Source organism: Centroberyx gerrardi, chromosome 7, assembly GCF_048128805.1.
Source record: "Centroberyx gerrardi isolate f3 chromosome 7, fCenGer3.hap1.cur.20231027, whole genome shotgun sequence".
Lineage (NCBI taxonomy): Eukaryota > Metazoa > Chordata > Actinopteri > Beryciformes > Berycidae > Centroberyx > Centroberyx gerrardi.
The window spans coordinates 32,940,061-32,954,424 of NC_136003.1; the positions used below are offsets into that span (position 1 = coordinate 32,940,061).

The window sequence follows — 14,364 nt, forward strand, 5'->3', positions numbered from 1 at the left end:
AGTCAAAGGCTTGGACAGACAAGAAGCCTGGCCCCCCAGTGGAGCAGACAGCTGCACCAGACATTCTCATTTTTGAAGACAGCACTATCAGAAACATAAGCGGTAAGATGATCAAAACATGTTGTTTTCCAAGTACAATTTTCAATTAATAAGTACTGTCTGACCACCCAGAAATTAATCAAATCATTGTACATGTGAGCAGAACGCAATCGGAACTGCTAAAGCTGGACTGGGCTGGAATTTTTTTAACAGACTTGGAAAATAGAGATTCAATTCTATCAATATCAGTGGGCCATTACCAAACTGATCTCACATAAACACATACTGTACATCATTTCATGTAATGTGTAGATAAAACATTCACCTAGTAGTAAAATGCATTTAAATTTTAAGAACTGTAAAAAAAAAAAAAAAACAACTCTTAAAATACTGCCCCTTAATTACAAATAATCCACATCTACACTGCATCCACCCATCCCTTACAAAAGGCAGGGTTTGCAATTGAAGGAGTTGTTGGCAGGAGACCCAATCCTCATTTTTCTTTGGATCCTTCAAGTCCCCATACTGTTGACATCAGACGGAGCATAGGAATTCACTCTCTTGAGACACTCTTGTCTTGTTTTGTTTTCCTTTCCCCTCGGATATCACTTTCCCCTTGAACGTGGCTGCCTTGCTCTTTAAAAATTTGAAGTGCTTTTCACTTGTAAGATAAAAGGTTGGAGGCTTTGACAGCTTGGGTGTAGTGGGCCGCTCTTGGGTGGGCACATGTATCAGCTCTGCAAAGCTTGTCTGCACCTCAACTTCATGGCTGGCAATAGGTGGAGTAACCTGAATCATGTCAGCTGAAGGGCCCTGGGGAGAAGTCTGTGCCCTTGAGGACTGGTAGGGAGCCTGATGGCCTGCCAGGTTCCAGTGGTGTTTGAGGCTCTTGAAGAATTCCCCCGTCAGCTGGCAGAAGGATGTGAGTTGGGTGTGGGGGTAGGCAAGACTACATGCAGATTATGGCTCTTAATAAGTGTGAGGAACTGGAGGTTAAAAACATAGGAGCTGTGCCCATCCAGAAGCAGAGTGCGGGTGAGGGTCATCCCTCAGTAGGGATGCTTTATCCAGCCATTATCAGAGACGTGGACCATGGTATTGGCAGGTCCCCAAAATGTCCATTCTGCCCTGAGCCTCTTCCCCTTGAAAATTACCATCAGTGGCCCATACCTCCTTGCAGCATTCAAAACTTTGCCAACAGAGTTGTTGTCTTCCCCTCATTGGATGTGACTTCAAAACATTCATTGGATGGGGAGCCAACTTCAGCGACCATTTTCAGGGACACACAGTGATCGTGTAGGCCGGTCTCATGACAATTCCAGATGTGACTTGGAAGGTCCTGAAACACCACCTCAGTTATTACTGAAACACAGGTGTCATGCCACTTTTTGACCACAATTTCATGAGAGCAGGCTGTCTGTGCAGCAGAGTGCCTCAGGCTTCCTCATGCTGAGACTCGAGTTCTGTTTTAAAAATCCCTCAAACAAGTAGTGGCCAGCTTTATTCTTTTTCTCTGAGAAGCCCTTCATCCCATTCTTCCCATTCCCATTCTTCAGCCTTTCTCATTGGTAACCCCCGTCTTGTAAGAGACTTAATCAAATTTGCAAGCTGTCTTTCATTCTTCTCATCAATGCCTGCTGTGTGTTTGTCAGCGGTTTGACGGCGTTGCAAGGTGGACTTTGGTATGTTCCAGGCCCTGCAAAGAAACCTTAGCTTGGGTATGTTACCTGCCTCCATTTCTTCTCTATACTCTGCTATGGCTCCTGGCACTTGTTTTGTATCTTTCTTTCCGAGTCTGCTTTCATTTTCCCTTTCACTAACCTTTTCTCCTTCCATCTCTCTGTCTTTCTGGTGTCATTCTGCGGAAAACATGCAAATGAAATGTTCACATTTAGCTATATTTAAATTTTCATTTCCCGATTGCATATTCCCACATTTTGTTACATGTTGACAGGTTATAAAAGCATGTCTCTACAACATCTCCTGATAAAATGCCAAGATATTCACCTGAGCCTGAGTTTGTGTTTTACCTTCACACACCACGCCAGCATCTTCACTGTGGTCACAGTCATGTGATCCCAACTCCGCATGTCTGCACTCCCTCAGCATCAACTCAGATCCTGTACAGGTGACGTTGTCCAGCCAGATGGGTCCTTCTCCCCGACCGAAGTGGGATCCACCGGGGGCCGACAGAGCCCTGCCACAGCCCAGCTCCCTGCACACCACCTGGGCGTCGGCCAGTTCCCATTGGTTGTCGCACACCGACCCCCACTGGTTATCATGGTAAAACTCCACTCTGCCGGAGCAGGGGTCATTGGAGGAGCCGTTAACCAGCCTGACCAGAGGAGGAACTGCAATAAAATAAGATATTATTATTAGTAGTAGTAATTGTAGTAGTTTGATTTGATTTTCTTTTATTTCTGTGTCATGCACACAAAGTGCCCAACCCTCATGGGTTTACAAGACACCAAAGTTACAGTTGCAGTGGTATTTCATTACATTTAATTTCATTACAAAATTACAGTTTATTGTACAGCTCAGTCTTAAACAAAATATTCTGCCTTCTCTCCCAAACTTGGCAAATAAAATCTACAGAAAACATTCCCTTCTTGAAACACAACTCAAGTTTTTCATAATCATCCAGCCCAAAAAAATCAACATAAATAGAGGACATTTTACTAAAAAGTACATCCCTTATGTCCTCGTAGACGGGACAGTAAAGGAAGAAATGAACCTCATTCTCAATTTCACCTAACTCACACAACAAACAGAGTCTGTCCTCTGGAGTGGCATTAAACCTGCCGGTCTCCAGGGCTAGTGGTAATGTTCCTGAACGTAACTGTGCACATAGGGATCTTTGTCTTTTGTTTAAATCATACTTCACATAAGGTTCTACACTGTAGCTACTCTTTATGAGACAATAAGTTTGTAATTTTTGCTTATACCATATATCAACAGACCATTTTTCTTTATACATGAGAAACATTTTACTCCTAATCTCCTGAATATCACAAAGTAACCTGTTCTGGAAAATGAATGACAAATCGTTCAAATAAAATAAGGATTTCAACTCCTTGGCCCAGGGATGACCATGCGAAATGTCCCAATTAAATATCTTTTTAGTGAGTCTCTGATCAGACATCTTCACAAGTCTGTTCCAAAGCCGAAGCATTTGACCTATATGTCTGATGTTTGGAGATTCCCATCCCATATCTCCACTAATGGCCAATAGTAGTAGTAGTAGTATTAATATTATTATATCACTTGCAGCTACTATGCCTGCATTACATTCAACCCAGCTCTCTCATTCGACTCCCACATTAAGGACATCACAAAGGTAGCATTTTTCCACCTTGGCAACAAAAATCTGTCCTATAATCTGTCTAAATATGGCTGATACCGAAACCTTAATACACGCATCTGTTTCTTCATGACTCGATTATTGTAATGTCTTATTCCGAGGAGGGATCCACAACCCAGGGCGAGGCCCGCACATTGGGTGGCTCGGTCTTGGGCTTGGTAATTGAGGTGCGCGGCTTCCTACAGTGCTCAGCAGGAGAAGCTGCCCATCTGGATGTAGCCATGGGCGGTGAGAGTGACGATACCAAGTCGATCAGAGGCAGCAAAGACGAAGGAAGCGGGGGAAACTCCTGCTTATCCAGGACATTAAACCTGTTTGATAGGTTGAGGGACCGAGGAGGAGGGGGGCGGAAAGGACGCCCGGTACCATGTTTACCCCGGCGGATGACGGACCAAGGCTCCTTTCGACAGGGATTAGAGCTGACTGGGGCCTTGGGCCTCGCTCCCAGCTGGACCCAGGGATCTCTGGCCTGGGTTGGAGCGGTGTCCTGGCAGGGCACAGTCGTATCCAGATCTCCTACTGCTGCACTCGTAGCAGGACCCAGGGTGACGAGGGAGTCGATGAACTGCTTGTTTTCCTTAATGTGATGGAGGATTTTCGCTTGAAGTTCAGCAATTTTCAGGCCAAGATGACGGCAGTTCTCGCACCCGGACGGAGAGGTGAGTGATGGCATACTGTCCGATGGTTGCTGGGGGGAGAGAAAACAGCTACGGCAGTAAGGTTGTAGGAGCTTAGGTTCAGGGTGCTAGCTATGTGGTAGTTGTTGTGTGGCATAGACTCAGGACGAAAACTTACATGCAAGGGCTCCACAACGGGAGCCCACAGCAGTGTATAGACTTGACAGCAGTGCACACTGGAGGTCCTACTGGAAACAAAACTTACCGGCACAGGCCCAGAGACCGGGCCTGCTGCGGTGGTTCAGCCTCCGGTAAGCAAGTTATGTAGCCGTAGCTTCCTCCAGGTTGGTAGCGTTGGTTAGCGTGGCAGTAGGTTCAGTCCAGGTGAAAACACAGTAGATCGTCCGCGATTTGTTCGGTAGTGTGTGTAATGTTAAAACAGACTAAAAGCCAGTTAAAACCACTACGAACGGAGAACTCAATAGGCGGATAAAAATAGCAAAACTAAAAATTCACTTGACAGCACTCTCAAGACATCTGGTGGCTGCCATCTTGATTCTCTTCTTCGCTCACCTTGGATAGTCCTGTCATCTCTATTATGGCCTCGGTCTTTCTCGGGTCAGGGCGAATGCTGGCAGCTGAGATGATGTGGCCCAAGAAAACCACCTCGCTCTTGGATAGCTCGCGTTTTCCATTCTTCAGGGTGATGTCTGCCTTCTCAAGTCTCTGCAGTACAGCATTGAGTGGAGCATTGTTTTCCACCTGGTCTCTGCCCCAAATCAACACATCATCAATGTGGCAGATGACCCCTTTGAGCCCCTCTATGACCTCAGCCATCGGTTAAAGAAGCGAGTGCAGGGTGTGATGAATGTCGTGTACTTTGCTGATTCCTCTGTGAGGGAAATTTGTCAGAACTCCATGTTGGCATCCAATTTACTGAGGATCTTAGCTCCAGCCAACATCCCAAGAGTTTGTTCGACTGATGGCAGGATGTATTTCTCACAACACACAAACTCAGATCAACACATAGGCGCATTGAATTCCCCGTCTTTCTCTGCACGACCGCCAAGCCCAAGCACCAATCTGTGGGCTCCTCCACCCGGCTTATCACTCCCAAACTTTTCATGCACTGAAGCTCTTCTTTGACTTTGCCCATTAATGGCAGGGGAATCCGTCTGGGGGCCTTTAAGGAGAATTGCATGGCTCATGGCTTCAGTTTATTAGCATATGGTTGTTAATGTAATGTAATTTTCTTTGCTGCATACCTGGCTAGAAGATGAAATTATTAGACAGTGGATAACACCATGATAGCAATGATCCCATGTACAGAGATGGAGTGAGCAGACTATTTTTCCAGCAGTCTCTTGCAGTTTGAGGGTTTTTATTTTACAACTTTAATTTTGCTGGTTAATTTGATGCCCACTCACTGGGTTCAGAGGTATCAAACACAAGGCAGAGTCCAGTTTGGGATGAGGTTGGGATATGACTGGCATGCTTGGTGATTGATGACATATGTGGTTTTGATAGTGAATGTCCCGTATCACAAACAAACTGAATGAATGATGACGTGGCGTATGAATTTGGCCGAGCGCCACGATACTGTGCGTCGGCCGTATAGGATTTAGCAGACTTTGATCTGATCGTATTTCCTAGTGCAAATGAATGTAATGACTCAACTTACATTGGCAAGAACGCAAAAAGACAATCAATTGTTAAACTGAAGATCCAGATTCAATCGAGGCTGTCAGAAGCGACAACCTCTTCCTCCGTTCACAGCGATCTCCTGGGTGTGTGTTACGCGGAAAAAGGAGACTTACAGGGAATTCTTCACACAAATATTACAATTATTTCCTATCAGACATTATTGGACAAAATGGACTACTTGGACAGCATCCATAGCATTTCTTTTACATTTTTTTTTAAACTTTTTGTCGGTAGTAATTTATAGTCTCCAGACCCAGTACTGGGATCTGGAGTGGAAGAGGTTTAAAAGTGGGTTTTCTTTGTTCAGAGCAGAGATAAAACACAATTAGGCCTACTTCACTCACATTGTTTAACCTAACTGACTTAACGGAACGTGTTGAGTAAGTTGACTTTCTGTCTTAGACTGATCATTGTATAGCGTAACTGGGTGGAGGCCATGAATATCGGTTTTCTCATAATTGCAGGTACAATATACAGACGAAAAGGCATCAGTAATAATCGGTAATATTTATAAAAACGAAAAACATCTCTATACCGAAAACTAGGAATTGACATATCAAAAATGAATTTGTATGCTGGCGGCTGCTGTGCGTTCTTAACATAAAGACATCAAGGTCATATAAATAAATGTAAGGTACTCGTTTTATTTAACTCTATTCATATACATTTATTATTTTAATTTATTTTCTGAACTCAGCCACACAATTTCTCTAATTTCACTGAGTTGTTTGCCGCTTTCATCCCAGTGCAGCTGAAGAGCCGGCTGGAGGCTCGGCTCCAGTGGAACCCAACTGGTGGAATATGCAATGAAGTCTCTGCACTGCACTCGTGTTACCTTTCTGAGCGTTGAGCAGTGTTAGAACTGTCCGATTAAAAAGTATCAAGTTACTCCTTAGAAATACTGTTACAACACATGCAACGTTTTCAGAACAGGAGACAGACCGTCAGATGACAGACATGACGTGATGCGCACATTAGGCGCATTACAGAGTGATTTCTATACATTGACTAACTTTTTATTTTGTGCCGGCCATGCCGATATTATGGCGCTGCCACAGCTTATGTATTGGACACAATGGCACGATAATCTACTCTTTCATTTAAGAATAAGAGCATATCGATGTGGTCGTGGAGGAGTCCAGTGTGCAGCCGGTTGACAGTCAGTCCAGCCACTGAAACACACGCTCCGGTGGAACAGCTGTCCCAAGGTCAGGAGGCAGAAATAGTGTCATGCCAACTTTGCCAGCCGGGGGAATGTTCCTGCATTCCCTGTCATTGTGCTTGTAGACCTGCTGTATTTCACTGTATTACAATGTTTACAATGAACACCATCGTTTTTTCTGATGTAATTCTCCTACACTGGACTTTTTGCCCGCTTGCTTGGCTTTCTTCTTCCTCTGTATAAGCGGTGAAGTTAAATTGCGCCCTCATGGTGGTAAATGATTTCAGCAAAAAAATGAGAAATAGCACATAGCCTACATTGTCGATTAATCAGTTAATATATGCTTGATCGATCAAATTCTTAACAGTGATTAATCGATCATCGATTAATCATCCCTACTCATGAATGCTAAACGGCACTATAATAAAAGGAAAAAAATTTCAAACTTTGAAATGCCATAACTGCTATGCCACTGGTCCGATTTTGACGAAACCTGGAATGATGATGCATCTTTTTTCTGATTATTCATGGAGAACGGCATGTTTACTTGTTACCTTATCCAGCACTGTATTAAATTAACAGGTTTTATTACATTTTTGACTCATTTACAGGGACATTTTGTTACATGTTGACAAGTTATCAAATTATCCACCAGTTATCTCATTATCAGTCACTACGACATCTGACTAAAATGCGGATAAGTTCACCTGAGTTTGTGTTTTACCTTCACAAACCACGCCAACATCTTCACTGTGGTCACAGTCATGTGATCCCAACCCCTCATGTCTGCACTCCCTCAGCGTCGACTCAGATCCTGTACAGTCGACGTTGTCCAGCCAGATGGGTCCTTCTCCATGACCAAAGTGGGCTCCACCTGGGGCCCACAGAGCCCTGCCACAGCCCAGCTCCCTGCACACCACCTGGGCATCGGCCAGCTCCCACTCCTCATCACACACCGACCCCCACTGGTTATCATGGTAAAACTCCACTCTGCCGGAGCAGGAGTTACTGGAGGAGCCATTAACCAGCCTGACTAGAGGAGGAACTGCAATAAAACAAGACATTATTATTAGTAGTAATAGTAGTAGTCGCAGTAATTGTAGTAGTGGTATTAATATTATTATATCACTTGCAGCTACTAGCACTGCTAGTATAGCAATAGTAGTGTTAGTAATAGTAGCAGTAGTACCATAAGTAGTAGCAGTAGCAGTAACCGTTGTAGCAGTAGCAGTAGCAGTAGTGGCAGTATCATTAGTAGTAGTAGCAGCAGCAGTAGTAACAGTAGTAGTAATATTAGTAGTACTAGTAAGAGTAGTAGCAGAAACAGCAGCAGTAGTGGGAGTAGCAGTAGTAGTAGCATACTATATTTTCACAACAGGACAGGAAGAGATTGCCGACACATACACTTTGATAGTAGAATGCGTCATTCCTCTCTCCAGCAGGTCCTGGAGAAAAGAGAGAACGGATCCAATTGAGTAATTCAATGGATCAACATTCTGCTCTCCACACCACTTCTGGAAACCTAACCATGTAGCTTTGTAGCTATCAATGGTGGATTGAGCCCTTGCGCCCTGAATGGTCTGTACCACATTGGCAGCCAATCCAGCGTGCATCAGTCTGTCCCTCTGATGAACCAAACCTTGAGAGGTTGACCCAGACTGGGCATCACGCCTATCGCTCCGTTCGCCAGGGACAGTGCTCCCCAAAACTGAGGAATTGTCCAGGCGGGGCTGCCACCAGCTGCGGCTGAACTGTGGCCATACCAGCTGAGTAGTAGTAGTAGTACTAATAGTAGTAGTAGAGTAGTAGTAGGCTTCCTACTCCCCGACCAGTTGGATGAGCCAGGGGAAAAGTGAGTAGCCAGCACGTCGTTGAGTGGGGGGATGCCAAGACGCCAGAAGTCTGACTTCCCCTCCACTCTGGTGAAGTCGAGAAGACCGGAGTTTGCAGCCTCGTCACGGAGCGGTTCCAGCCACGATGGCTGCACAGTCTCCCACATTTCGTCCAGGGTGGGAGCAATGAAGACCGGTCTGGTCTCCGTCACCAGCTGGTACACACCCTGGTCCAGCCGATCAGCATGGCGTGAGGGTTCAGGGCATAGCAGCTGTATCCCGATCTTCGCCCCATCACAGAGGGGAATTCCTGCCTCCTCAATGGATGAGGCAGGGAAGCGGAGGCGAAGGAGGCAGCTTGAGCGGAGACGAAGAGATGTTGTCCTCGCTGTCTTCCTGCAGTATCGCACCTCCTCCACCTCCGGGTCTAGGGAGCAAGCCGGCAGTGGGGGAATCATGACTGGAGCAGAAGAGCAGGGCTCGGGTGAGCTGCCACCGCATTCCGCCTCACTGTCGTTACACCGGAGCTCGATTTCCGGGGAATGCATGTAACATTGGAAATAAGCCCAGCGCTGCCGGCGCCTTGCCATAGACATGGTCGGGACAGAGGCACTTGAAGCATGACTCGTGGAGGTCCACCATGGCGATCAGACCGGGGCAGGTTAAGCAGTACTTCACGACCGCTGAATCTGACGACGCCATGGCGTCATCCCTGAAGAATAGTGGATGCAGAATGAGGGGCCTCTCACTATTTATAGAGGCCCATAGGGTTGTATAGAGTCATCCTGATTGGCTAAGCACGTGCATGAAAATTTCAGTGCGCTGAAGCGACTAGATGAGTGGCTAAGCCAATAGAGCCCCATTAGGGGGCTCTATTGTTACTAGGAACGGCATTTTACTTGTTACCTTATCCAGCAATTTTTTACTTTAACAGGTCACTAAAACATCTCCTGACATCTCCTGAAATGCTGATAAGTTCACCTGAGCCTGAGTTTGTGTTTTACCTTCACACACCACACCAGCCTCTTCACTGTGGTCACAGTCATGTGATCCCAACTCTGCATGTCTGCACTCCCTTAGCATTGACTCGGCTCCTGTACAGTTGACATTGTCCAGCCAGATGGGTCCTTGCCCCCGACCGAAGTGGGCTCTGCCAGGGGCCGACAGAGCCCTGCCACAGCCCAGCTCCCTGCACACCACCTGGGCGTCGGCCAGCTCCCACTGGTCGTCACACACCGACCCCCACTGGTTATCATGGTAAAACTCCACTCTGCCGGAGCAGGGGTTACTGGAGTAGCCGTTAACCAGCCTGACTAGAGGAGGAACTGCAATAAAATAAGATATTATTATTAGAAGTAGTAGTAGTTGTAATTGTATTAGTGGTATTAATATTATGTCACTTGCAGCTAATAGAGTTGAGAGGTGAAGACATGGGTATGGCCATTTCTCGGTTCCAGAAGCAAAATACCCATTCATTTTTCGCATACACATGGTCACGTGACACGCCATTTAGAGTGTTGCAACAGTTGAATGACCTGAACCGCTATGGAATGAGCATTAGCTCAAACGAGTAGCAGCTGCGTCGGGAAAACTAGCATAGTTGGAAAAAAAGGCTACGGTACAAGACTGTGTACATCTGGGTGTTAGAGGGTAAAGAAACTACTCATCCCAGAGAGAATTGCGCCATCGAAGTCCCCCAATCACAGAGCTCGCTCCATCGTCTTGTCATGTGGGAGAGACAAACTATATCTAGAGCTAGTCATACAAGATAGACCTAACGCTACAACCATGGACTGTAAAGGGTTACAACGTTAAGACAAGAAGAACATGGTCCAGTGTTTTGTACCTGGCTGCAACTATTGGTCAGGAGTGCACAACTGCACTTCTTTCTACCGCTTTCCATCATCTCAGTCGGCGAAGCAGCGGTGGATCCGACTCATTAAGTAAGTTTCATTAACGACTTATCACAACAGGTATCAGAGAACTGCCGGTTCGGTAGAGAACTTGCTGGTGCACTGCACTACACAGCTGTCATCTCTATAGCAACATGATGCTATAAGATTTACATTCGGCAAAAAACATGAATACTAATTCTACAATTCTACCGCTATGTGCTTGACACACCTACCAAATCGGCGTGGCGAATTTGTTGTGCTGTCACCATAGTAACTCCCTCTAAGGATCATGGATACTGTAGTGCTTGGTGCTGTTTTAAACACGGAAGAGACAGAAAACACACGATTTCACACTAATGAGGTTGAAACATTTATAACCGAGGATCATTACAGCAACCTTTACTATCGTTTTCTGATAGGGGTTCTCTGTTGTGTACTATGGCAGCTATCGCTAAAGTTAAAAATCGAGGCTGGTCATCTGGCGGCTGGTCAAAAACTCTTCCGGAACCGAACGTTTCAACTCTATAGCACGGCTATTATAGTAATAGTCCATTGCCAAAGACCATTGCCTTAGTAACTAAATGAATCTTTCTCACCGGACACTAGATACTGGTCAGTATTTATACTTGCTCGGGGGTGGAGCTTATGGAGGAAGTAGAATCTTACATACAACCAGCCTGCAGTGACACCTACAGGTCTGGTGGCGCACAGCATATACATACACAATTCTTCCACATATTGAAACTTCAAAAAGCTTGAAAAATGGAAAACTCTTTAGAAACTTTTGACGGTAGACAGAGCATGGGAATTTACTCTCTTGAGACACTCTCGTCTTGTAAGATAAAAGGTTGGAGGCTTTGACCACTTGAGTGCAGTGAGCCGAGGGAAATTAAGGCCTTAAATAGCATTAAAAACTCTGAAATTTGATTCCCACAGGTCTTAAATATTTTCTTTATCATTTTAGCAATAATCAGTAATAGTTTTCTGGCTCGTTGCACAAAATAACCATAATATATCAGCGGGGGGTTTGCAAGTGTTGTTGATCAACGGCAGTCACTCCACTGTTACCGCAACGTTAGCTGAACAAGCAGTCCAGTCCGTACTCTCTGTTTTGGTGGACATGATCCACGCCCCTACAAAGCCCGCAATAACAAAGCTGCTCCAAAACCAGAGTGAATATTGCTACAGCATTTCAAAGGTGGAAGGACTCCTAAAAACTTCAAGAGCGATGCAGAGTTGGCCTTACATTTATTGGACAGGTAAGCAACCTATGACATAGCTAAAGTTAGCTACACACGCTACAACCTGTTGCTAGTAAGCGGCTAAAGTGCGCTGAAGCATTAGCGTTAGCTACAGCTTGAGCAGCTAGACCTCTGGGTTAGCTTATAACATGGCATCGCTAGCAATCGATTCCATATTTTACTTGACTTCATGATAGTTCTGTGAGATGTTTTCAACATTTATTACAGTTTGCAATGGGATATGTTTCCTCTTCACATGACATGCTGAACTGTAACACTACTTGGTTAGGTGGTGTCTTCTGTGAAAACACCAGTTCATACTTTGTCAATTTCAGGCCACCGTAGCTCAGGGGGACGGGAGGGGTGAAAGAGGTGGGGCGGAGCTGGGGACTGTGTGACTGGTGGAGGACGACACGACACTGCTGTCACTGTAGGTAAGGACAAGTAAGGCCGTGATAGATTGGAAAAAAAGTCATCATCGTCGTCGTACAAACTTGTACTGTACAAATCCCTTCCTGCTGGAACAAGGCATGCACCTGGGATGCCCTCTAAGCCCATTCCTGTTTGCTCTGGCCATCGAGTCATTAGCTGAGCTCATTAGAACAAATTCAGCAATAAAAGCCTTTAACATAAAAGGTAAAGAACACAAAAACTCACTCCACGCCGATGATGTTTTACTCTACTTAGCTGAAATATTTCATTATGTTTTTATAGCCTTAATATTAAAATAAGCAATGGCATATGCCACTGATTTTACCTTGTAGATTGTTGAGCTAACTTCCTGTTTGACTCTTGCCCAACCCCCTTCCATGATGTTATATCCACAAATCCATGTGTCTTTTATCGAGGAGTTTGTATACAAGATTTACAAGATTCTCATTTAGATGGACATTTTGTTACATGTTGACAAATTCTAAAAATATCCAGCAGTTATTTCATTATCAGTCACTGCAACATCTCCTGATTAAAATGCTGAGACATTCACTTGAGCCTGAGTTTGTGTTTTACCTTCACACACCACGCCAACGTCTTCACTGTGGTCACAGTCATGTGATCCCAACCCCGCATGTCTGCACTCCCTCAGCGTCGACTCAGATCCTGTACAGTTGACGTGGTCCAGCCAGATGGGTCCTTCTCCCCGACCGAAGTGGGCTCCACCGGGGGCCGACAGAGCCCTGCCACAGCCCAGCTCCCTGCACACCACCTGGGCGTCGGCCAGCTCCCACCGGTCATCACACACCGACCCCCACTGGTTATCATGGTAAAACTCCACTCTGCCGGAGCAGCGGTTACTAGAGGAGCCGTTAACCAGCCTGACCAGAGGAGCAGCTGCAATAAAATGTTATTATCACTAGTAGTAGTGATAATAATATCACTTGCAGCTACTAGCACTGCTAGTATAGTAATAGTAGTAGTACTAATAGTAGCAGTAGTAGAAGCAGTAGTATCGAACGAAGGGTTTAAAGGAATAGTTCACCCAAAAATGAAAATTCAGTTATTATCTACTCACCCCCATGCGAGTTGAAACTCTAGTTTGTTAGTCCATATAACAGCCGCAGAGCTTTCCAGCACAAATCCGTAGCAGCCTTCTCCAAAACAATTAAAGCCTTGGAGGACCGATCTTTAGAGTTCCAAAACTGACAAAAAATAACCATAAAATTACTCCATACTGCTCACGAAGCATAATCCAAGTCTTGATGCCACACAATCACTCTGTGAGTGGAAAAAACAAAATTTGATCCATTATTTCATGAAAATCAAGTCAATCTGCGTCTGTATATTTCCGCATTACCAAACCTCACAGATGGAGGTCTCACTGTTGCACACAAATGTTGCGCGGCCACGGTGGCCTCGCGAGGTTAGGTAATGCAGTAGTAAATACAATGCCAATCGACTCGATTTTCATGACATGATTGATCAAATTTTGTTGTTTTACCACTCACAGAGCGATCGTGTGGCATCAGAAGACTTGCATTATGCTTCACGAGTGGTATGAAGTAATTTTATGGTTATTTTTTGTTATCTTTGGAACTCTAAAGATTGGTCGTCCAATGCTTTAGTTGTTTTGGAGAAGGCTGCTACGGAGTCATGCTGGAAAGCTCCGCGACTGTTAGGCTATTTGGACTAATAAACTAGAGTTTCAACTGGCATGGGGGTGAGTAGATATTGACTGAATTAAAGTTTTTTGGGTGAACTATTCCTTTAAAATTACTGTAACAATGTAACATGTTATTGATCAGACACGACACAGCTTAACTAACTTGGTCAGAGCTCAACAAGCTCTCCTCATCAGAACATAGTCATATAGTCTCTCCATTGGTATTTCAGTCACCTGTAAACCAGCTCGTTAGCTTCTGTAGCATTCCTCATTAAAGCCAATTGGTGCTGCTAGCTACACGTTAACTAACTCAATGGTTTTTAATGAGGAATGCTGACATGGTGTTTTTCAGTCCTCTTAAAGAAACATTTCCTCCATAATGGAACAAGGACTTGGTGGAGAAAAGCAACAGATG

At 45.0% G+C, this 14,364-nt stretch overlaps 2 protein-coding genes across 2 annotated transcripts in view; one reads left to right on the forward strand and one right to left on the reverse strand.

The window, feature by feature from the left end:
• Positions 1-14,364, forward strand: part of LOC144539498 (NACHT, LRR and PYD domains-containing protein 3-like) — a 306,969-nt gene that overhangs the window by 106,340 nt on the left and 186,265 nt on the right. The window lies entirely within an intron of this gene.
• The window catches only part of LOC139914931 (scavenger receptor cysteine-rich domain-containing protein DMBT1-like), a 47,874-nt gene that overhangs the window by 6,529 nt on the left and 26,981 nt on the right, over positions 1-14,364 (reverse strand). Inside the window, exons 12-15 of the mRNA XM_078284544.1 lie at positions 12,860-13,180; positions 9,720-10,040; positions 7,595-7,928; positions 2,055-2,380 (exon numbers count right to left, since the gene is read on the reverse strand). Of these exons, the coding sequence (XP_078140670.1) occupies positions 2,055-2,380; positions 7,595-7,928; positions 9,720-10,040; positions 12,860-13,180 (1,302 nt within the window). The remainder of the gene's footprint in view (positions 1-2,054; positions 2,381-7,594; positions 7,929-9,719; positions 10,041-12,859; positions 13,181-14,364) is intronic.